The sequence below is a fragment of the Rattus rattus genome, chromosome 8 (assembly GCF_011064425.1).
Source record: "Rattus rattus isolate New Zealand chromosome 8, Rrattus_CSIRO_v1, whole genome shotgun sequence".
NCBI lineage: Eukaryota > Metazoa > Chordata > Mammalia > Rodentia > Muridae > Rattus > Rattus rattus.
In genome coordinates this window covers 82,372,058-82,397,372 of record NC_046161.1, presented here as the reverse complement: position 1 = coordinate 82,397,372, position 25,315 = coordinate 82,372,058, and the positions used below count along the sequence as shown (strand labels likewise).

Below are 25,315 nucleotides of genomic sequence, written 5' to 3'. Positions count from 1 at the left end.
GGTACAAACCTGTTGGTAACCTAATTTGTTTCAAAAGCATTTTATTTTCATACCTTTTCCTACCGAGTCTTTTTGTTGTTATAATTTTAAATTTTCACTCGAACAACGATTTGCTTGTCTTTGGCTTTGCCTGGTCTGAGATCCTTGCTCTGCAGAGCACAGGCAGAGGTAAACAGCAAGCTTTGAAATTCAACAGGGCTTCTCTTCCCTGCAGATGCTGTCGTCTGTGAGTTGCTATGTTACAACAGAGCAAGAGGGGTGGGTGTGTTTTCCAGGAAAATTGATCTGCAGCTGTTTTCACTTTTCTGGACTCACAGCACCAGGATTTCGGCAGAAGGTTAAGAGCCAGCGTTGCAGACGCTTGGACTAAATCCCACTCCCATCCCTGAAAACACACCCCCACTCCCATCCGGGACTTAAACATTGCCTTCCCTTCCCCCTCTCCGCTTACTTAGGAGGTCCACCCCCTTTTGGGGCTTGCTTAAACTGCAATCTCCAAGTGTGGGGAGCGGGTACTTGTGGATGATTTCTGTGCCATGGAAAGTTCAGGATGCAAGAATCATTTAATCATCTAACATCCTCAAGCAATCCCCTCTCGCTCTCAGCTGTCTGTCTGTCTTAAACCTTCTTTTTCTGCATCCTTAAACCGCCCCACACCCCTTCTTCCACCTCCAAAGTCCCTTTACTTTCAATAAAGTTATCAGTTTTATGTAAAATTGTGCTGCGGAAGTGCAGTTTTAAGCCTCTGACCGCGAAAACTGCTTGGAGCTCATTAAATCCTTAAAAAAAAAAAAAAAACTCAGGAAAACTGCCGTTTTTGTAATCCTCGAGGTACTGAAAACCAAGGGCAGACAATCGAAAGTTGAAATTACCCTCTTTTTGATCCGAGTTTCCTCCGCGGTTAGCTTCTAGTTCCCATCAGCCAAAGGCAGGGGAGTGGCCAGCTGTTTCTTCACACTCCCGCCCCCTTCTCTGCAGTTGCTCTGCCCAGAGGGTCCACGCCAGAGCGCATCCCGCCCAGCATAGACGCCCTTCCACGTCCACCACCAGCAACAACAACAGGTTCTGGACTTGGGCCTTGGTCCCACCTGGGGGGACCTCTCTACCTTAAAGAGAGGCACTTGTCTTAGTTTTTTTCCTGAGAGGCAGAACGAAGCCGTGCCACAATTTACTGTTTATATGAGAAAGGGTGGAAAGGGAGAGGGAAATCCCTCCGCGAGGGAAATTTACTCTGAGGTTAGGTTGAGGAGATAAAGGGTATTTGTTTTGTTTATTCGTTACAAGTGACTGTGGTCTGCCTCTCTCCTCTCAGCCTCCTGCAGTGGCCACTGCCAGCCTGAGCACTCCGCTGCCAGACAGAGGGTATCTTCAGCTGTTGCTGCTCAGGGTGAGTCTCCCGCTCTAAGCTTCCTGTTGCTGTGATTAGACATTTTTTTCCTCTGGCCGCAGGCCTTTCCTGCGGCATTTTGTCTCATTTAAAGGACGCCCCCCACCCCTTCCTTGCATGTTTTCCTGGTTGCTCTGTGTTTTCATAAATTCTCAACTGTTGCAATTCTTGCTTTGCTGTCAAGTGGTAAAACATTTTAACAGCCAGGATTTATTCCGCAGTTGTTGAAGAACAACATGGAGAGTTGAGCCAGAATCATAGCTGCAGGTGATTTGTGAGAGTGGGTGTGAGATCAGCATGAAGATTGCGCTCCCCCGGACCCCCCCAGTGTGTGTGTGTGTGTGTGTGTGTGTGTGTGTGTGGATGTGGATGTGTATGTGGATGTGTATGTGGGTGTGTTTGTGTGGGTGTGTTTGTGTGGGTGTGTGTGTGTGTGTGTTGTGTGTGTGTATGTGGGTGTGTATGCGTGTGTGTTTGCGTGTGTGTTTGTGTGTGTGTTTGTATGTGTATGTGTGTGCACTCACGCGTGCTAAACAAATGCTGTATCACTACAATACATCACAACTTAGAACGTATTTGAAATTGATATTTAGATGAGGATGATTAGCCCAGGCCTATCCCTGTGCAGTGCTTTGGAACCCTCAAGGTAGGGCTGCCCCACAAAGAAAGACAAGAGCCCTTATTGGTATGGTTTGCCTGTCCCAAGGAAGGTGGAGGTATTTAAATCCCCTTCAGCCAGTTCATCTGCATCAGACTATCAGTTGTCATAAGCATTCTGTGTGCTCCAGGCAGTGACACTTCAGCTCCAATGAAATGTACCTTTATTGGTACCTGCCACTGCAGCTCAGGTCCCATTTTGTCACAACAGGGAAAGGAAAGCTAGGCGATGATCAAGTACAGAGTGCTCATGGAAAATTTTACACCCATCATAGGTGTTACTGGGAAAGTGGTGTTCACTTTCATGTGTGTGTGTGTGTGTGTGTGTGTGTGTGTGTGTGTGTGTGTGTGTGTGTGTGAATAAAAACATTACAAAGCTGACATAGAAGGAAGTTCAAGAATGGTTATATTAGAGTTGGAGAAATAAAACCAGTTAGATCTGCCAGATGGAGAGAGGCTGTCCCTGCCCTTAATTTAGGCATTTATGTGGCTGTCGAATATAGAGGTAGATCTATAGAGAAACATCTAGCTGTCTGTCCTGCTACCATAAGCCAGTCCTGTGTGAAAAAGCTCTGTGAACTCCAAATTGTGGGAGGGCTAATGGGCACCAGGGTGAATTAATTATCATTAAGAAGATAGGTAATAGTATAGAGTGCATGGCTCTAACCAGGGCCTTAGGTCGAACTCAAATTTTATTCTTTTTAACCTGGAACAAGTGCGTTCCCTTTAATGCCCCCGCTCCCAACCAAGGCCTTCTACCTCCACATTTTCATATGGTATTTTCAATTCTGAAGTCAGGCCAAGCTCATGTTTCCCTTCCTAAGGTTGCCAGGAAGTGGAGTCCAAAGTCAGCTGAAAGGGAGGCGTTCATCATTCCTAATGGGTTTCAGGGCCCTTCGAACCTGCAGAGCTACCACACATGGGAGATTCAAACAACATACAGAGTCTGTGATAGGACAGTCGCGGCAATCATAAGGCATGAACTCCTTCCATTCTTTTTTAAAACTATAACATGTTCTAGCTTTAAAAATTATTATAATAGTATAGAAACAAATTTAGGCTATCTTACTTCTAAATTGAGGTTATGTTGCATTTATCATATACATGTGTAAATTAGGAAAGCATGGATGAATAACTGGCACTGTTATTTGCGTTCTGCCCTCTAGGACAACTCACAAACAAGGAGTCAGCAGGCAGACAACCCTTGGATCACACAGCTGCTCACACAGATCTCTGAGTAGTGTGAATGAAATAATAAGTGGCTGGCGTTTATTAGACAGTAGTAACCATGACAACAGGAACACTGCTAACATCATTGAGGAAGGCTTTTTAAGGATCTGCCCCTAGTCTAGAAAGTTCGTCCATAGGATTGGCACATTTTTATGATGGTGTTATGTTTCTCGTCTTTAACAGAACATTCTAATGTTCAGATTGGCTATACTTAGGGTACCTGTTCAGTAGGTATGAGATGCAGTGTGTTATTCCCACTTTAGAGAAAGTGGAATTAATTGTGTAAAGCAGCCTCTTGAGATTTCCTGTTTGTAGATACCTCAGGATTCTCATATCTTCCCACCTGGTTTGCCATTTAATAGAAACCGGATCTTTGACATTTCTGTCTCCTTCAGACCACATTCTTCTTTCCAGCTCTAAAACTGTCACTCTGCATGCCTGCATGTATTCTGCCAGGGGGATATGGAAGGTGGTGATATTTCAGTGCTTGACTCTAGCCATGTAATGTAGAAAATGATGTATCTTTCCACAGAACCACAGCGTCAACATGGTGAGTTCGAGTGGCTTACTCACTAAAGTAAGAGAACCAGGTAAGCAAGAGCCAAAACCCTTAGTGCTAGACTCTTCAGAACCTAGGAAGTTCTGTGGGTGTGACGCTAGCACGTTTTGTTGGACTACAGAACCCTGCTCTTTCCCTAGTGGTGCCGAAGAGCATTGCCGTGACTCTGTCCATCAACGATTTTGTGGCTGGTGTGTCTGCAACCCTAAACTATGAGAATGAAGAGAAAACCCCCTTAGAGACCTTCTTTGTGTTCCCCATGGATGAAGATTCTGCTGTCTACAGCTTTGAGGCCTGTGTGGATGGGAAGAAAATTGTGGCAGAGTTGGAGGACAAGTATCAGGTCTGAGGAATGAGTTTATCCCTTTCCCTTCTTGTTTACATTGGACTTACTCCTTAGACTTTTATCAAATGCAGTATTTCAAAAAAAATTGAGTACCAATGTCTTTTCCTTCATTTACCTAATGTATTTGCCTAAAGTTATTTGGGATACAGATAATTTGTCATCCAGAGTGTAGCCCTTCCAGTGACCAGTCTCTTGGAAACAGTGTCGGTTTTATGTGCACCCTGGGTGTCTGTTGATGGTTCATTCGTGTCATGTTCTTTCCCCACCCCTCATGTTTTTTCCTGTAGCCCCACAAAAGGTATGAAGAGGCTTTCTCTGGGGGATTTCAGCCTTACTTATTGGAAGAAGACAAGTGTTCCAGGGATGTCTTCTGTTGTAATGTGGGGAACCTGCAGCCAGGGTCAAAAGTGTCACTGACACTGAAATATGTGCAAGAACTTCCCTTGGAAGATGATGGAGCCCTGCGCTATGTGCTCCCGACCATCCTGAATCCTAGATACCATCTCTCTGGTGAGTGTCTCTCCCTTTTGGATACTTATCTTTGGTGGAATAAGTTGGGAAAACACAATACATTTTTGGAGTACTAGATGTGCTGGCAAGAAACACAGAACTGGGGTTCTTTCTCTAGATCAATCTGTGGACAGTTGCCTGGATTTGAAGACCCCGATAGTTCCCTTGGAGGAATTGCCTTACACACTCAGCATGGTTGCCAACATCAGCTCCCAGCTTGGTATCAGTACAATCCAATCCAACTGTCCCTTGAATCCCATTGAGTACACTGGAGATAACAAGACCTCGGCTCAGGTAAACAATGCAAGAGTTACCAGTTCTTTGTACTTTAGCTAATGACTCAATTCTGAGCTATTGACTTTCTTACCTACTCTTTGTATAATAACTCTTTTCATGGTGCTCATGGACACCTGTAGTCTTAGATCTGGTTTAAAACTCTTGAAGCAGTCAGTGGAAGTTCTAACACAGCTTCTCTGTTGGTTCCTTCCTCAGGTTTCCTTGGCTGACGGACACAAGTTTGATCGAGACGTGGAACTCCTGATTTTCTATAGAAAGGTGCACAGCCCCAGTGTAGCTGTGGAGATGGGAACGCCTGAAAAGCCATCAGGTATTTTCTTCCTCACTTGGAAGTTACCCCCTAGGAGCTCACCTTGTCTTAAAACTACTCTCAAATATTGACACTTTGATTGTTCTGGTAAGTCATAAGGAAGATATCAACAATCTGAAATACTTGAAAGTCCTCACACTTCTCTAACCAAACATTTTTTAATAATCAGGATGTTTAATTCCATTAATAAATAATTGGAAGAACGTGAATAAATAACTGGAAAATCCAAATGGTATAAACTTGACCCATAACCAGTTTTGAAAAGATACAATTCAAAATAGTTCTATGACATTTTCCCCTCTCAAGAGTTCAAACATGTCCAAATACAGCAGCTTTACCTGTCAAGCTATCTCTTGGTCCCTGGAATTAACAGCTTAAAAACAAGCAAAATTAGTTCTCATTATTTTTATTTGTTGAAGAAGCTTAAATTCATGGACTGCTTTTGGCAAAGGCTGGCAAATGCTAATCCTGGGTGTCTGACATGTTTTTCTGTGCTTCCAGGAAAAGAACAGTCATTGGCAATGGCACCAGGACCACTGTTACTTTTATATGCTAATCCCCTTTCTTCATCTTCATATTCCTTCAACTGTGTCTTTTGAATGTTCATAGCTCACCTCCCACCCTTTGCAAGCAAACTGTTTAAAATATTAACAAAAGAAAAAGAAAAAGAAAGGACACAAAGAAAGAAACCAAACCAAACCACACACATATAAAACAAAACAAAACGAAATGAAACAAAACAAAATGGGATTTGAGCTTGTGTTTTTCCATCTCACTGTTCTGTTCACAATCGATTTTGGGAGATTAGGGAGTGGGAGTGGGAGGGAGAGGGAGAAGGAGAGGGAGAGGGAGAAGGAGAGGGAGAGGGAGAAGGAGAGGGAGAGGGAGAGTCTTTCGAGTGGATGAGTAAGTAGATCTAGAGTCTTTCAAATGTTAGGCAAATGCTTCAATTGACCCGTGGTCCTAGCACACTATTTAGTATGCTATATTTCCTTTCTTGAGAAAGGACTTCATTAAATTACTCAGGTTGGCCTTGGACTCATTCTGTTTGCCAGAGTACTTTTAACTTGTGATTTTGCTTCTTTAGCTATGGAGATAGGTGAGATTTTAAACCTATATCATCAAAGTGTTCTTAAGGACTTTAGGATTCTTGGGTTTCTTTTTGTCTTACAACGTCTTAATCCTTTCTATATAGATAGTTTAATGGGAGCACCTTCTGCAATGGTGAGTTTCTACCCAGAATTCCCAGAAGTGGATACCACAACAAAATGTGGAGAATTTGTGTTCCTTATGGACTGTTCAAAAAGCATGAATAACCCTATGAGTTCCAAGAACAAGTCTCAGCTGAAAATAGATGCTGCCAAGGTAAAAAGAACTCATTGAAGATGGATCTGGGGTTAGGGAGTGGTTCAGTTGCACTCTGTTTGTGATGGTTGTATGTCCATTTTCTGAGTTCTTGGTGTTTCCTTAGAGTACAAGATGGAATAAGGTAGTATGGACAGCCCATATCAGCCACACTTGAACCATACATGTGTGCATGTGCATACACAGTCACTTTGCTAACCACATTTTCTCACCTCCAGGAAACACTGATTCTGCTACTGAAGAGTTTGCCCATGGGCTGCTATTTCAACATCTATGGATTTGGAGCCACCCATGAGGAGTTCTTTCCGTAAGTTTCCAGAAAAGGGGGCCAAGAAGTTATAAGAGGGCTTGCATACAACATAGCTAGCTAGGTAGGAATCCTTACTGCTCAGCTTGAGAAGCCAAGTTTGAGTAACCAGAGCTCACATGGTAGAAGGAAAAAAAAATCAGTTCCCACAAACTGTCTTCCAATCTTTCACTGGAGTGCTCTCACACATGCATGCACGCACACACAAACAATGTTGTAAAATCACATAAACTATACATTTTAAAGGGAGAAAAATGAATGGTGAAAAAGCAGGTAAAGAGCTGACCTGAGCATGGGGGAAATTTAGGTAGAGTTGCTATTTGATCAGGGTTAGATGGTACTATCTTGTAACCACATGTGCTTGCCTTTCTCAGAATCAGTGTGAAGTATTCTCAGGAAACCATGGAGATGGCAGTGGCAAAAGTAAAGCTTTTGCTGGCTGATCTAGGAGGGACTGAACTTTTAACACCACTACGGAAAATTGTGAGGAAACCCCCAATCCCAGGGCATCCCTTACAGGTAAGAACCAAAGCTAACTGAAGGGGCAGAGAGAATGAAAATTCTCCTTAAGAATGTATGTTCTTGCATGTCACTGAAAGACTCTAGAAACACTGTATGTACTTCAGGCTTCTGGTGTATAGGAGAGAGAAATAAAAATAAGAGGCATTTTTCTTCTTAACTGAAGTAAAACTAATGTGTTAATATCTGAAATGCCCAATGATTTTGTGCTGACCCCGTGGTCATTCTAGCTATAGCAGAACACTGGAGAATAGTGATCTCCTACTTGTTTAAAGAGGCACCAGAGAATTTGAGGATAATCTGTTGAATTGTTTCAAGGGTTAAATTCTATTCTCTTAAAATGAACCTGATAGTCACTTGATGAGTGTTCTGTTTTTTGCTTTGTACAGATCTTTGTCTTCACAGATGGAGAAATTGTTGAAAGTTTTAGTGTAATCAGAGAAGTTAAGTTCCGGAGCAGAAAATACAGGTATGAGGGTGGTCTCATTTCTACTGGGGAGTTTTAGCAAGGCCAAATGTAGCAGAGCATTATCTGATACTAAGCACTTTGAAGACTTACCAAGTGATTATTTATTTTCTATGGAAATAAAACCAATACTCCAAATAACATCAATTGCAATAAAAATAAGAAAAAAGAAAACCTAATTTACCCTTGCATTTTTTAAACCTCTTAAGTGTGTAAGTCCCCAGAAGGTTCTGTCTACAACTCTATGACAAGGGACACTGCTCTTTGAAAGCCCAACCTTAGATTTTTTTTTCTGTTTATTTGTACCCGATATTTGCTCCAGAAGGTAGATGGATGTCTTCTGAGGTTTTCACCCATGTTATTACTGTCTTTGAAGGGATAGAATTTGAATGTCTTAGTTTCTTTAATGTTTTAAAATAGTATTTACTAAAATACTTTGTATATATAGTGGATTATGTTGATGGTTTTCCATATATTAAAGCATCCCTTATTAAAAAGAAATTCTTTACAGAATTTCCAGCATTGGTGGGAGAAGGACTTATTCCCATTCAGTGAAGCTTTGGTGACTGAGCATTTCTAGGCAGAGAAATCAGTGTGTTTAGAGCAGTGCCCACTGGTAGGTTGCCCATGTGCCAGTGGGTGGCATTACATCCATGTACATATGGACAGCATTGAATACATTCAGTGGGTTATAAAAAATTGGTAGGGTACATAGTTGAAATAGAGGGTCTAAGGGGATTTGTTGGAGGTAGAAAAGGGTGGATATAATTAAAATGTGCTGCATTCATGTATGAAATTCTCAAAGAATGAAAAGGAACTATATGTAGGTCTCTAGTTTTCTGCCTGCTTAGAAAACTGCAGTTAATCAAATGCTTGGGATTATTTCAAACTTCTTGAATCTGTTGAGGCCTGTTTTGTGACCGATTATATGGTCATTTTTTGAGTAGGTACCATGAGGTGCTGAGAAGAAGGTATATTCTTTTGTTTTAGGTTCATAACTTCTGTTAGTTTCACTGTGTCTCTGTTTAGTTTCTGTTTCCATGGTCTGTCCATTTATGACAGTGGGATGTTGAAATCTCCCACTATTATTGTGTATATGTATATGTATATGTATATGTATATGTATATGTATATGTATATGTATATGTATATATATATATATGTATATGTATATGCTTTGAGCTTTAGTAAAGTTTCTTTCATGAATATGGGTACCCTTACATTTAGAACATAGATGTTCAGAATCATCCTGAGTGAAGCAACCCAGTCACAAAAAACATACATGGTATATGCTCACTGATAAGTGGGATACTAGCCCAAAAACTCAGAATACCTAGGAAACAATTCACAGACCATATGAAGCTCAAGAAGATGGAAGATCAAAATGTGGATGCTTTAGTCCTCTTTAAAAGGGAGAAGAAAATACTCATGGGAAGAAGTACAGGGGCAAAGAGCAGAGCAGGAACTAAAGAAAAGGTCATCCAGAGACTGTCCCACCTGGGGAACCATCCCATATGCAGCCACCAAACCCAGTGAATATTACTGATGCCAAGAAGTGCTTGCTGGCAGGAGCCTGATATGGATGTCTCCTGAAAGGCTCTGCCCTCTGCCAGAGCCTTACTGATACAGATGAGGAAGCTTGCAGGTAACCATTGGACTCCAATGGAGGAGCTAGAGAAAGGACTGAAGGAGCTGAAAGGGTTTGCAACCCCACAGGAAGAACAACAATATCAACCAACCAGATCACCCTAGAGCTCCCAGGGACTAAACAACTAACCATGTAGTTTATGTACCAGAGGACGATACTGGCTGACATCAATAGGAGAAGCCCTTGGTCCTGTGAAGGATCAACTCCCCAGTGCAGGGGAATGCCAGTGTGTTGAGGTGGAAGTGGGTGGGTGGGAGCGGGAGCATCTTCATAGAAGTAAGGGGAGGGGGGAGAGGATAGCATTTGAAATCTAAATACATAAAGTATCAATAAAAATAACAAAAGAAAAAAAGGACAATAATAATGGGGTATAAGAAGCAAACAAGCATGCAAATACAAACTGCAGCCACATTTCCATGACCAGAGTCCAGACTGTGTGCTGGAACCTAAGCTACATATTAATTCCTGTATGTCTCACTTCCCTACCCATTTACTTACTTACTAAATGGGAAGGTCAAGTTACCTCTCTAACCCTTATATTTCTTCCCCAAATGGAGAAAGTAACAGTAGTTATTTAAATACTTACTGTGACAGTAGAAATAATAAAAATGTATAAGCATCAGGAATTGTCTTAACACAATTTAAGTATCACAAATATTTTCTGTCATTGCAATTATTGTTTTTATTACCTTCCACATAAAGCAGTATTTTGAGTTCTGAGCAAATGGTCAGGCATGAACAATTTTTCACTTGGTTCTATATGTAAAGATCATATAGATCGTGGTTGAAATGTTTTCTTTTATCCATTTTTTATATACATTTCAAATGTTATTCCTTTTCCTGGTTTCCAGGACATAAGCCCCCTATCCCATCTTCCTCCACTTCTTCTATAAGGGTGTTCCTTTCCCCATGCACCCCTCTTCCTGACCCCACGACATTCCCCTACACTGGGGGGTGTTCAGCCTTGTCAGGACCAAGAGCTTCTCCTTCCATTGGTGCCCAACAAGGCCATCCTCCACTACATATGCAGCTGGAGCCATGGGTCAGTCCATGTATAGTCTTTGGGTAGTGGTTTAGTCCCTGGAAGCTCTGGTTGATTGGTATTGTTGTTCATATGGAGTTGCAAGACCCTTCAGCTCTTTCAATCCTTTCTCTAATTCTTCTAATGGGGATCCCATTCTCAGTTCAATAGTTTGCTGCTAGCATTCACCTCTGTATTTGACATGCTCTGGCTGGGCCTCTCAGGAGACATCTATATCTGGATCCTGTCAGCATACACTTCTCAGCTTCATTAATCTTATCTAGTTTTGGTGGAGATGGGCTGTATACCCATGGAGGATAGGCTCTGAATGGCTGTTCCTTCAGTCTTTTCTCCAAATTTTGCTTCCATATCCCCTCCTGTGAATATTTTTGTTCTGCCTTTTAAGAAGGAGTGACATATCCACACTTTGGTCATCCTTCTTCTTGAGTTTCATGTGGTCTATGAATTATATCTTGGGTAATTCGAGCTTTTGGGTTAATAACCACTTATCAGTGAATGCATACCATGTGTTTTTCTGGGATTGGGTTATCTCACTCAGGATGATATTTTCTAGTTCATCCATTTGTCTATGAATTTCATGAAGTCATTGTTTGTGATAGCTGAGTAGATCCATTGTGTAGATGTACCACATTTTCTATATCCATTCCTCTGTTAAAGGGCATCTGGGTTTTTTTTCCAGCTTTGGTTGGTATAAAGAACATGGAAGGCTGTGTTCTGTAAGATGAGAATCCCCAGTTGGTTTTCTGCCACTAAAAGCTGAGTCCTTATTCTTCCATTTGTAGAGCATTAGCTTTATAACTGGAATCATTGGGAACTGTGACTTATATTATCTCAATCAAAAGAGATCAACAAGCAGGCCCAGGTTATACTGTATTGATTTACAATGAAAATTTTTACATCATCTAAAGTACCTGTTTGTTTTCCCCATAATATACTGTTTGTGTATATACTGTGCTTCTTGGGAAATGAAATGATGGAAAATAACAACAACAGCAACAACAACAACACAACAGCAAAATAAAACTAAAGGGGTTGGGGATTTAGCTCAGTGGTAGAGCGCTTGCCTAGGAAGCGCAAGGCCCTGGGTTTGGTACCTAGCTCCGGAAAAAAAAAATACACTGCTTGATGTGCATAGACTTGGACAGAATGAGAACCATTTCCTTAGAAAGCAGGACGCATGGTCCTCAGTCTGACATTCTCCCTCTAATAAGGCTAACGCTATGTTAGGTAGTATCAAAAAGATGCTGTTGACTATATCTTTCCTTGTTTTTGGAAGAGGAATTGCATATTTAGACAGATCAATTGCTAGGGAATGACTTTGGACAGAATTCTTTGATTTTTGCACTGCACATCTGAGTGTTAAAACAAAATATGAGACTATATCTTCAGGCTCTGGATAGGTAAATTGTGTCACAACTGTGAGACATTTTATGTATCCTTAAAAGAGAACATATATAATGAATGTCAGTTATTCCATAGTTATTCAAAAATGTACCCTGAATTCCTAAAATCTTTGATAATGATGTGTTAGTTGTTAATTCCATTCAGGCTCCATCTTTAACCTTCGTCTTCTTACATTCATAGATGTTTCACCTTTGGCATTGGAGAAGGAGCCTCCACTAGCTTACTCAAAAGCCTTGCCCTGTTGTCAGGGGGCACTGCAGAGTTTATCACAGGCAATGACAGGATGCAGTCCAAGGTAACGATCAACCATGAATAAAGAAATGGATAGTACAATTAAAATCTGTGTCAGAAAGGAACATTTATACTTATGGGTGACAATTCCAGCCTGTGGAAAGAGGGCCTGATATAGTATGGGGGAAAATGTCTCTCATCTGTTATACATTAGCTCAGAGATAATTTGTTGAGAGTTGAGGCTCTTGTATTGAAACCAGATAGACAAAAAGCTTTGGCTATCACACTTAAGAGTCCATATGTGTGCTTCAGGACCTCCTCTAGTGTTATGGCCAATGGTGACTGCAAAAGATTTCAGGCAGGAGAGAAAGATCAAGAGTGTGCTATGTATTATAAGATCGAAGCGAATTCAAATTGATACAGTTTTATTAATGCCTATATATGAGAAGCCATCTCCAGATATATTTCTATACTTCTGACTCCCAGTACTATCTTTATTAAATCTCTTCTCTGTCAATCTCTTCCTCTCAGCATTTCATTCATTCGTATTTATGTGTTAAATTTCTCAACTTTGGACTGTGAAAAGAGAGCAGTAAGGCTATTATTAGACAGAGTATTAATTAAGTCTCATGACCTCTATATACAGTATGTCATTAATTGTATCATTCACTATCTCTTCTTGCTTATACTTACTAGGCTTTTTCTCCTCCTGTAGGCCCTTAGATCCCTGAGGCGTTCTCTACAGTCTGTAGTAGAGGATGTCACTCTGAGCTGGAATTTGCCTCCGGAAATGTTTGCACCTGTGCTAGCTCCAGAACAAACTTCTGTCTTTCGGGGTCAAAAGATAATCATCTACAGCTTATTTATTGGAAAAATACCAGTAAGTCCACAATCTTATTCTCTCTTCTTGGTGCAGGTACTTCCCTGGCAGATTCATCAAATAAAACAGATAATTTTGAGTTTCAACAGGTTATTGTGTTTGCTAACTGGAACTAGCCAGGCACTCTTCCCATCATGCCAGGTTCCTGCTCTCCTGAACACATGGTTTCTAGATAGAAAATTGAATATATTAAGCTGGGGGTAGGAACATGACATTTATGACCCACTATCTTCCAAGCAATTTCTCTTTTTCATTCCTTCTCTTACAGCAAGAAGAGGCAACTGGTGAAGTGTGTCTCTCATATAAGCTTCATGGCAAAAGTTATGAAGAAAAAATGACATTTTCTCTACAGCCAAAGTCTGATGACAAGTGAGAGTTCTGTTTCCTTTCCCCCTCCTTTCTTTCTGGTGGTCTTTGATGGCCAAATCACTTTCTTGATGCTGAACTGAGTTGCATCACTTCAATCACCTTTAGTTGCTTCTCACTCACATGTCACCTCCCTCCTCTTCTCCTACATTCCCTCCCTCCTGTGATGTGTAACTTTTATAGGCTCCAGCTAAAAGCATGCAGATTTTCTTCCTACTTCGAGAAAGTTTTTCTTTCAGCTTCACCATTCATCGTCTTGCTGCAAAGTCCATGATTCAGTCCAAAGACTTTGGCTTCAAGGAGACAGCAGCAATGTATAGAAGAGATGTGTTGGACATCAGCCTAGACTCTGGAATCATAAGCTCCTTCACAGCCTTTGTTGCCATCAACAAGGAGCTCAATGAACCAATCCAGGGGCCCCTGCCTCATAGGGATATTCTAAGGCCAATTCTCATGGATGGACGTAATAGAAGGACCTCTGATGGTAAGTTTTATCCCCTAAATACTTTTATGAATGAACACTTTTTACTACTTCAGAATGCTATATAACCAAGTGTTGAGAAAAGAAATGAGAAAAACTTTAAGCATCAAAAAGTAGAAATAAACCTTGAATGAGGTTCAAAGTTGAAGATAATTTGTGGTTTGGATGATTAGAATGTGAAGAGCACAATGATCACCAAAGGCTGAAACAATCACTAATTGTTAGTTTAACTAATTGTAACTAACAATTAGTTTAATTATTAAAAGTAATGACTGAGACATGTAGAAGAAAAGGCATCTTAAGTAGTCTAAAATATAGCCAGACCAAATATAATAGTCTTTAAGTTAAAACACGATAAATAACTCTGTGCGTGTGTGCGTGTGTGCACGTGTGTATGTGTGTGTGTGTGTGTGTGTGAGTGTGTGTGTGTGTGTGTGTGTGTGTGTGTGTGTGTGAATTAAATTCTGAAAAGTAGAACGGTGCTGAATGATGACAAGGTTTTCATGAGTTGGGAGGTTGATGCTGAAGTAGAATAGGGGAAAAGTCCTTGGGATTGAAAAAGTCAGGTCCATTTGCAGTAGGATATTGCATTTGCTAACCACATGGGTAGCACAATTTTCAAGTTGATGGCGGAGGTTGAAATGCAGTGGATGTCAGTTGCCTGAGTTTCAGATAGTCCAGTGGATCATAAGAAGTAACAGAGAAGGCTGAAAATATGAAGACCGATAGATGGTTACCCAAATGAGGGAGAAGGTGGCATCATATGGGCCTGAAAAAGCTGCCAACACCATTTCTCAAACCTTTATTCTGGCAGATACAATCCTTGGAGAAAGACAATTTGGGAGTGATAGCAAGTTTATGGAGGAAATAATACCTTAAGACTTGGTTGAAAGGAGCTCCCTGGGATGAATCAAAAGATGGATGAAAGACTCTTCCCTGTGTGCTGGGAGTTTCAGAGGAAGGAGAGTAGGAAGAGTAGTTCAGAGTGCACTAAAAGGCAGGACATCAGGGAAGAATGGGACATATAAGTGACAACAAAAGCTGAGGAAGATGGGAGTGCTTGCATCTCAGATCATCACTTTTTTTTGTCCTTTTCAACTTTGTAGAACGTGGATGCCTCAGTGTAAATGTCTGTACTGGTATCTTTCAGCTTACAGCAAAATTGTATTCTGCCCCAGTGTTGTTCCTGTAAATCAACTTCCAAAGTGGTTGCGCAAAAAAAACAATCCAAATGGTAAGGGTCCTTTAAGTTCAGTGTATCATAATGGCTGCTACAATCTCAGAGAATGCTTGCCTTACCAAGGTTTGTCTCTCACACATCCAACTAGGCACACCGCAAGAGCCTCAGAAGTGCTATCGGGTGAAATGTGTGATTCCTACAGATACTCGCCCTGAGTTGCCCCACCTGGTTAAATATGACAGTTCCCCACAAGGTGAGACAGACCTTAGATTGTATTTCTCTGATCTATGGGAACTGAAGAAATAGTCCTCCAAATCCCTACTATTGGGGTATAAATCTCAGCTTGCATCTGGACAAAACATGGTTCCATGTGGAAAGGTTTAATGAGAGAAGAGTATAAGAGAAGAGAAGTAAAGGCCGGTCATGAGCAAGGGGAGGGAAGAGGGAAGGTGAATGGGGAGGGAAGGGACAAAGGGGAAGAGGGGAGGAGGACAAGAGCAAGAGGCAAGAGAAGTGAGAGTAAGAGAATGAGGAGGGGGCAAGCAGCCCCTTTTATATTAAGTCCAGCATATTTGGCTGTTGTCAGGTAACTGTTGGGCGGAGCATACCTAGCTATTTCCAGGTAACTGTGGGGGTGGAGCATACCTGACTGTTGCCAGGTAACTGTGTGAGTGGAGCTTAGACAGAATGCCAACACCTACCAAGGAATTCAATCAGGAGTACCTGATAGCAGGTAAGATTTTTTCTAGTATGTGCACTTGCCACATAGTTCAGTAGAGTTCAATAAACCTCCTCTAATGGGCTCTGGGGTATCTTTTAGACTAACAAACTTCTGTTTGCCATCTCTTCATACATAACCCCCTTGTAAACAGGGCCTACAGAACTGAGGTACCATCTTATTTTGCTCATTCTACCTTGGCCATCCCTTCACATATTGAGCATAACAATATATCTTGAGGATGTCTGAAAGCTTTCTTTCTACAGCCCTCTTGCTATTGTATGACTGACTTCAGAAAGCCCTCAGGTAGGCTAAGAGGACAATAGCCACATACTTTCCAAACACTTTATCTTTTCTTCTCAAAGGGAATAAAGAGCATAGTATTGCACAGCTGATAAATCTCCAGAATGCAGATGGCTCCTGGGATATGAATGAAGATTTAGTTAAGATTCTAGGTACTAGTTTGGAAGACATGACGGCTGCACGCCCTAGTGAGGTAAGATCCAAAGAAAATCAGAGAAATAAGTATTTGGTTTTTTTTATATAATATTGTTAGTAGTGAAAAAATTTTATGAATCAAGGTTTACTTAAGATAGGAGAATATCTGGACCAAGTACAAACTAGTGGAAAATAGGTAGCACTAAATAGTCAATACATTTTAAGTTGTAGTATTTTTTAAGTAGTTAAATATTTTATTTGAATACTTCTTAAATCCTCCAAATTCTGAATCTTTATGATTGTCAGGATTTTCAGTGAAGATTCTGATGAATATGAAGACTTGGATGTTCCTATATGATAGAACAGAGGCATAGTTTATGCAGTAGAATCCTGATCCAAAGTAATAGAAAAGTGGGTCTGGGTTCTGAAAGAAAATTGGAATTTACTTCATAAAATGACCATAACCTATATTATAAATCAAAGCAAGTATGGCTATTCTCACCTATACAGCAGAGAGGAGAGACGCAAATTCTTAAAAGAAGTTTCTTGTGAAACCAGACACTTCAACTGGCTGACACAGAGTAAGAAAGAAGCAGAAGTTCGGATGGTCAGGGCCACAGGCTGACTTCTAAAGCCACATGCTTTGGTTTTGACCATTGAATTTCACAAAAACACTTACTTCCAGAAGTAACCATTTCAGGGTATGTTTTGAAAATTCCTGAGGTTCTTTAGAGAAGGAGAACATGCCCGGGGTTCTTAGTTCCTTTACATGAACAGTTTTCTTAGTGATGAAGTTCAGGTTCTGAAACAACCTCATTCAAAGAGGTCAAGAGAGCTGATCCTGGATGTGGCGAGTTATACTGTAAAGCATGAATGTTCATGGATCAGCTGAGACCTTGAGAAACAATGAGTGAAACGTCGTGGATGATGTTATGTTCTTCAAGTTTTCCATTCAACAATGTGGTTAGTAAGAATTCAGTGTTCCGTCTCACCTCTGTCTTTAACTCTAGTATAACACTGGGTAAAACATTTTATGTTTCTCTGACTTTTTATTTCATGTAACTATTGAGTTGAAATATTTTGCCTTCCTCTTTCAGACCAGAAATAGAAAAGATGATTTATATAACAATAATATTTTGTAAAGGCAGCTGTTTATGTATGTTCTTCTCTGGGCATAGTGGGACCATCTTTTCAGAGGTGTTTGATTAGTTCCCATTGCTGACCTACAGGTTGTACTGGATTTGTAGCTCAACAATTTTCTGTCCTAAGACCCAGTGGATTGTTAATCAGGAAAATCATCTTAAATGATATGTGCATGGTGGGGATAGATAAGAAAAAACCTCATGCAGCAGCAGCGTGGAGAATACAGAATGGAGAACACATGGGGGATACAGAACACATGAAGTTTTGCATGTTTCATCTTGTGGGGCTTTTTGTTCCATCCCAGGCATGAGAGACTTCTCTGTCTGTGCAGGTATTAGAACCTTCGGCTTGGGCTACGATGCTAGCTGTGCTTTGGCTACATGAGAATGGCAAGGAATTGAAGGAGGAGTGGGAGCTTCTGGAAAGAAAGGCTGTGGTTTGGCTTCACAAAAATGCAGGTAGAAACACAAACACAGTCCCCACCCCTTTTCGTTCACCTTTAGGATGGCAGCTACTGAGCCTCTAGGCCTGGCAGAGAATGAGCACTGGATAGTCCCTGAATTCATTTCCCCTATGCTGATTCAGAGTTTTTCTTCTCCCTTATGTCATCCTTCTGTGGCAGATGTTTGTAATTGTGGGTGGAAAGAGGTGAGTAAAGGTGGAAAAGACATAGATGGGGAGAGGTGAGTAGCAAGAGCAGTGTAGTAGTGACTGTCCTCTGGTACTCAATAGTGAGCTGAGGCTTAATAGTCCTGGATGCTCCTTGAGCATTCATTGCCTCTCTGCTGAAGAGTAGATTAAAGGCCAACTGGAGCACACAGAAAAGCCAGGAGTACTGAGGAATGATATGATAGAAATGAGAGTAGATGACTTGAGAGGACGAGAGAGGTCAAGGAAGGAGCTTTTTCCATGCGTGTTATTCTACAGCCCTGACTCTTGTTTCTCCTCCCTACGCAGTCGATGGTTTCACCAAGGCCATGGATACTGCCAACAAGTTCTTGAAGACATCATTGAGTCCCTCCATCTTCAATTTATGAGAGTGGTGCCTGGGAGAAGGGCATTCTTTCCTGCCTCCTATCACATCCTTCACCTTGTCCATTAAGATAGATTTGTGTCTTGGGTACCTTACGACCTGTATCATACTATAAAAGTAAAGGATGAGCACATGGCTTTGGCTATCTATTGTAGGTCCCACTGGTTAGAACCTTGGGTGTCTGTGTATCCCCTAAGACAAGTGCTGGTAGATATAGAAACTGTTTCCTATCTTCGAGTAGTATAGGACATTTGCATGTAGTGATGTTTCTCCTAAGTTTCAAAAACATATTTCACTCCAGTCTAAGGACTAAGAATCCCTGCATCAAATAATTGTCTTCATTGTCCTTTTGGTACACACCTTTCATTTTATATGCTTGTCATTATATACATTACATTGTCAGATACAATTTGAATGTTTCCATTCTTGGAAGAAGTTGGATATAAACTGAAAGCCAACTTCAGAGTCAACGTAACTTCAAGATCACAGAGAATCAAGGTTTCCATTTTGTTCACTGCTTCTGTTGGGAACATTCTTGGTGTACTCTATGTGGCCATTGTCAGTCTATACTCCATACTTTTTTCTTTCTCCTGCCTAAATGATTTGATATGAGTCATACCCATCAACAGATGTCTGTCCTTAACCATTAATCATTCTGTAGGAGGTTAATAACGAGTTGTTTAGACCTAGCATTAATCCATTAAGCCCGTGAGTTTGGTTATGGCCTGTTTTACTCAGAATTAATGTAGGTTTTGCTGAGAGTTGAGTATGTTTCGTTTTTCATCCCATAAAGTATCAGGTTCCCAAATCACTCTGACCATTGCTTTTCACATACCCTATCATATTAAATGATTCCATTCCTCCAGATTGCTGTTATACCAATATTAAAATGGCTATTCTACTATGACTTTGTGTTGGTCTTTTTGTCAGTTGAGTCAATGAACATAAGTTATGTTTTATTATCCCATTTTCAACCCCAACACTATGGATATGTCCATCGATAACACCATATTTATTGATACGATACTGAAAGCGGGGCATGGTTTGTGCCTTCAGTCAGATTTGACTACCTGTCTCCAAAAAGCCTATTTATAAAGCTAAGTTAATGGTACAAAATAGAATACAAAATGTATTCAATATAGTTACTCTGGGAAGAGGAACAGAGAGACCCAAAGCTTCTCCAAGTTCAGCTAGCCCAACACTTCCCCAATCTGATTTTTCCAAGTCCATCATCTTAAGGATACTAAAGAGGGATTAAAATTGTAACAAAGGGCCAAGCAGGTATATCCATATGTATATAGATACATATATAGATATAGCATAGGTTTTCTAGGTCAGTTCCCATTTAGGGTGGGGTGGGGTGTCTATTGCTCATTAATCCAACATTCAGATTGGGAGACATCAATGTCTCTTTAGAAAAAAGAAAGAAAAATATCTTCATTTCTGCCAGTCCAGCTCCACTGTCACAATATCCTCTGTTGGTAGGCTATCTTTTTTTTTGTATTTAAATAAACTTGATTTTAAATGTGTGTGTGTGTGTGTGTGTGTGTGTGTGTGTGTTTAAAAAACAGTTTACTGATTCTTTGTGAGTTTCACATCACGCACCCAAATCCTGCTCATCTCCCTGTCCATTCATATCTGCACTCTGCTTTTGCAACCTCCCCCCACAAAAGTAACCAAATAAAAATAAAATTCAAAACAAAAAAATCTAACTAACAAAAACCATCTTCTGTGGAAGCTGTAGTGGATCATTGTGTCTCGCAGCAGACCCTTTTGTACACATGTCTTCAGTTGCAAATATTCATTGTAATGTGTCATTGGTCTAGACAGAGGCCTCTGTTACCCCATCAATACTGGATTCCCACCTGGACTCTTCTCAGATATCCTGTTGTTGCCCTGTATCATGGAGATCCTGCAGCTTTGCTTCTGTAGAACTGACCCTTTCACGTGCTCTAGCAGTTCATAGATGAGGTAGATGTTAGCATGTGTGAACGCAAAGCCCTGGATATGGTCCTGGGTGGTAGCTTAGTTAGTCACACTGCCAGTTCTCCTGTGCCCATAACACCAGAGTGAGCTCTCCAGCACTGCCCTAGCTAGCTTACCTAATGCCATACCAGGCAAAAGGTAGGGGCAGCGCTACTCATGTGCTTGGTGCTCACTTACCTGCACCTTTGCTAACAGGGTCATCAGCTCTACTGTCCTCCCTAGGTGAGGTGTAGGGCCTACTCTGTTGCAGCCAGTGAAGGGCAGGGCCAGCTCTGCATAGCCCTTGGAAATCAACATGGTCCCAGGCAGCAGCCCAGAGCAGGTATGTCAGCATGGCTCTTGGTAATATAAGCCTCAGATATCGACATAGACCCTTGCTGCTCCATGGCCATAGACTCTGATATGACCTTCGGGGGAAGCATGGGCCTCTGGCACTTCCCCATGACCTCAAGTGGCATAGGAGACTCCCGACATCAAGCTGTTCCTATCCGCCCTTTATTTTCCAATTCTGCCTGTCTTCATAGTGCTCAAAGCTTCTGTTTCTGTCCCATCTCTCTTCATCATAGTGGCTCATCCCATGGCAAGCCAAACAGTGGGTGTCTTCTCCCTGCCTGTGCCTCATTGAGTAAATATCCTCTTGGCCTTTAAAAGACGATTTATCTTTGTTTTTTATATGTATGAATTTTTTAAAACTTGAATCCATCTATGTGCACTACATGTGGCCTTGGTGCCCATAGAGGCCAGAAGAGGATATTGGAGCTCCTGAAAATGGAGTTATAGATACGGGTTTCACACTCAAGCCCTGGTCTACTGCAAGAGAAGCAAGGGCCTTTAACCATCGAATCATCTCTCCATTCCCTGATTTACTATTTTATAGGAAGTGAGATTATAACACGTGCTAGAGGACCACTTCAAGAACCCTGAACATACAGCTAAATGGTTATATGATGATGGGTGAATTACTCTTATTAGGTGATTAATATCTCACATGTGAAGGTGAGGCCTTAAACCAGAACAGTATAGACCTTACAGCTTTCAGAGCCCTGATGGGTCCTCTGGAAGAGCAGCATACCCTCTCAACCACTGAACCATCTCTTCAGGCCCTAGGTTTGAAGAAAGGAAGGACAGACAATTGATGCAATATTTCCTCACTTGGGAACCCAAGCAGAGAAAATTTCCAATATCATGGAATCTAATCTTTTTGAAAACTTTCCTCTAATGTGTGTTCATATGATTGAATGTGACTGTGAAATAGAGCTATTGCAAACTCTGGGTGTTTTGAATTGTTTTTGAAATATACATTTTTAGGCAATCTCAAAAATGACTGGAGGAGGTGGACATTTTAACAAGGACTACGAGATAATATGTGTCCACGTTAAATTCCAAGAGGAACTTAGTAGTTTTATGACACTTTATGCATCATGTCTCCCATCTATATGACCCATATATATTAAAAACCTGAAGGAACTGGTTGCCGAAGGAGCAATACATTTACAGAATGATGCTCTACAAAGAATTCATGTGCCTTTTTCCCCATCTCTCAACTTCCAGGTAATTTAAGAGCTTGGTAATTTGGTGCATGGCCTCCTAATGCAAAACAGTAAAACAAAATTTGGAGAAGCACTGACAGATTTCAAGTTTATTATTATTTGTTCCTTCTGGAGTTTCCATGGGAGGAAATGTTGCATCAATTGCACCTTCCTCAGATTAATGAGCTGGAGATATGATTCAGACATTTAAACGTGTGCTGGTTTTTCAGAGGATGCAGGTTCAGTTCCCATTACAGAAGTCACTCAGTCTTCAGGGTATTAAGATCCATATTTTTAGCCTCTTGGCCATTGTACTTTTTTGCACATAGCCCCAACAGACACCCTTACATAAATATATGTATGTGTGATGGTGCATGGCATTTAACCCTAGCATTCGGGAGGGAGAGGCAGGTGCATCTCTGAATTTTAGGTCATCCTGGTCTACATAGTAGATTTCAGTACAGCCTGGGGTACGTGGTGAGACCCTGTCTCAAACCAACAAACCAACAAACCAACAAGCCAAACAAGTAAACACACCTCAAATCTAAAGTGTGTTTTTACAATTAACTGCTATTTTCTAGGGCAGGAGAGATGGCACAAGTAGTCTAAAGCATGTGCTTAGATTACAGAGTACCAGAGTTCAGCCCCCAGGACTCACATCAGGTGTGTCACTACTGCTTGGAACACCAGCTCCAAGGGAGCTAATGCTCTCTTCAGGCTTTCACTGGCACTTGTACTGGTATTCACATACCCTTACTGACACATGCTTACATACACAAAATTAAATATGAAAATAAAGCTCTAAGACAAGTTTTATTTTAAACCATTTCTTTAAAAAATCTCCTTTCATGGATGACATTTTTATGTTTCATATGCATTAAAGACCCATGGATGCACTAGGAAGAACCCTTCTCATTTTTTTTTCTTTTTTTTTCTTTTCTTTTTTTTCGGAGCTGGGGACGGAACCCAGGGCCTTGCGCTTGCTAGGCAAGCGCTCTACCACTGAGCTAAATCCCCAACCCCTCATTTTTTATGTGTTACCTTTACCCTGACTTTGTTATCTGTCTGCTTTTCAAGCTGCTGACAAGTAAAAGGAAAACCCATTATGACCTCAAGATTCTATCACTAAAACTATGTGTAGGATGCACAGTCCATATATATATATATATATATATATATATATATATATATATATATATACATACATACTCTGCCTGTTTGTAGTCTATGTCTTCAGACACGAGTCTCTATCTTTTCTTGCATTTATATTCCTTCTTCCTCCTCATCTCCACTTCATGGGCTTGCTTTTCAATCCTGAACAATGACCCAGGACTCTTCAGTCACCTTTTTGTCTGTACTGATGCTGCTACTACCTTTTGTACTGCAGCCCCTGCTGCTGTTACATTCTGGATGAAGACATGTTCTACTCATGACCATTTGAGACACATTGGAAAACTATGCTCTTATCAAAGTCGAGACTTGATCTATACCAGAACACCCTATATTCATTTTCACCCAGGCCAGAGGGGGAATCCTTTTTCCTGGTGACTCAAGAGAGGCCAGTTGACTTATGCCACTCTTCATTTGCATGGAAGTCTGTGGCATGATCACCCTCACTGTGCTTTATTATTTGCATGTTTATTTGTTTATTATCTTCCCAATGAGTAAAATGATATACACTGGCAATAAAAAAAATGACATCATGCACACAGTGGTACTAGGAGAGCAGCACTAATGAATGGAGGCTAAGAGTTCCAAAATTAAATTGGGGGCAGATAGTGCATTCTTGTAGAGTTATAGATAAGGGTATGGCAAGTGACTCCAGGCTAGGGTTGCTAGAATATTTCTAAGTAACTGTCAGGCCTTAAGTGCTGCAAGTTCCATCACCCAAGTCCCAAATACTATTTCAGTCATTATTAGGAGAGAGGGTCCTAGGAACTAAGAGGTTGGAACTGGTTGTGGTTGCTCTCATTGCTCTGTGGGAAAGTGCTGGGGATAACACTAGCTTTTACTTGGAAGACTAGTGGTAGTTCAAACACAGAAGTTAATCTCTTATAGTGATCAAAGCTTTAATTCCCAGATCTTATGTCATAAAACTATACAATTCTGTTCTCAGTAACAATATCTGTAAGTCTATGGACCTTTGTCTTTTGGTGATTTTTTTTGTATCTATTTGAATATGTCTCTTTTTTCTTTTTTTTTTATATTTTTTTATTATTATTAACTTGAGTATTTCTTATATACATTTGGAGTGTTATTCCCTTCCTGTTCCGGCAAACATCCCCCCTCCTCCCCTTCCTTATGGGTGTTCCTCCAACCCTCCCCTTGCTTCCCTCCCCAACAGTCTAGTTCACTGGGGTTCAGTCTTAGCAGACCCAGGGCTTCCCTTCCACTGGTGCTCTTAATAGGATATTCATTGTTACCTATGAGGTCAGAGTCCAGGGTCAGTCCATGTATAGTCTTTGGGTAGTGGCTTAGTCCCTGAAGCTCTGGTTGGTTGGCATTGCTGTACATATGGGGTCTCCGAGCCCTTCCAAGCTCTTCCAGTTCTTTCTCTGATTCCTTCAACGGGGGTCCTGTTCTCAGTTCAGTGGTTTCCTGCTGGCATACGCCTCTGTATTTGCTGTATTCTGGTGTGTCTCTCAGGAGCGATCTGCATTCACATTTTGATCATCCGTCTTGAGTTTCATTTGTTCTAGGCATCTAGGTAATTTAGGCATTTGGGCTATAGCCACTTATCAATGAGGCATACCATGTATGTCTTTCTGTGATTAGGTTAGCTCACTCAGGATGATATTTTTCCAGTTCGAACCATTTGCCTACGAATTTCATAAAGTCGTTGTTTTTGATAGCTGAGTAATATTCCATTGTGTAGATGTACCACATTTTCTGTATCCATTCCTCTATTGAAGGGCATCTGGGTTCTTTCCAGCTTCTGGCTATTATAAATAAGGCTGCGATGAACATAGTGGAGCACGTGTCTTTTTTATATGTTGGGCATCTTTTGGGTATATTCCCAGGAGAGGTATAGCTGGATCCTCAGGCAGTTCAATGTCCAATTTTCTGAGGAACCTCCAGACTGATTTCCAGAATGGTTGTAGCAGTCTGCAACCCCACCAACAATGGAGGAGTGTTCCCCTTTCTCCACATCCTCGCCAGCATTTGCTGTCACCTGAGTTTTTGATCTTAGCCATTCCTCACTGGTGAGGTGAAATCTCAGGTTGTTTTGATTTGCATTTCCTTTATTACTGAAGATGTTGAACATTTCTTTAGGTGTTTCTCG

The 25,315-nt window shown here is 41.0% G+C and overlaps 1 protein-coding gene across 1 annotated transcript; it reads left to right on the top strand.

Annotated features, from left to right (window-relative positions):
• Positions 1-3,759: 3,759 nt before the first annotated feature.
• On the top strand, positions 3,760-20,046 carry LOC116907475 (von Willebrand factor A domain-containing protein 5A-like). Its single transcript, XM_032910461.1, is given in 18 exon segments — positions 3,760-3,864; positions 3,974-4,176; positions 4,467-4,689; positions 4,808-4,983; positions 5,182-5,296; positions 6,492-6,661; positions 6,880-6,968; positions 7,343-7,487; positions 7,877-7,956; positions 12,228-12,342; positions 12,994-13,158; positions 13,427-13,527; positions 13,764-14,008; positions 15,156-15,324; positions 15,326-15,438; positions 16,269-16,399; positions 17,816-17,942; positions 18,442-20,046. Coding segments are annotated over 18 exon segments (2,490 nt in total). The 5' UTR covers positions 3,760-3,821; the 3' UTR covers positions 18,522-20,046.
• The last annotated feature ends 5,269 nt before the right edge of the window (positions 20,047-25,315 follow it).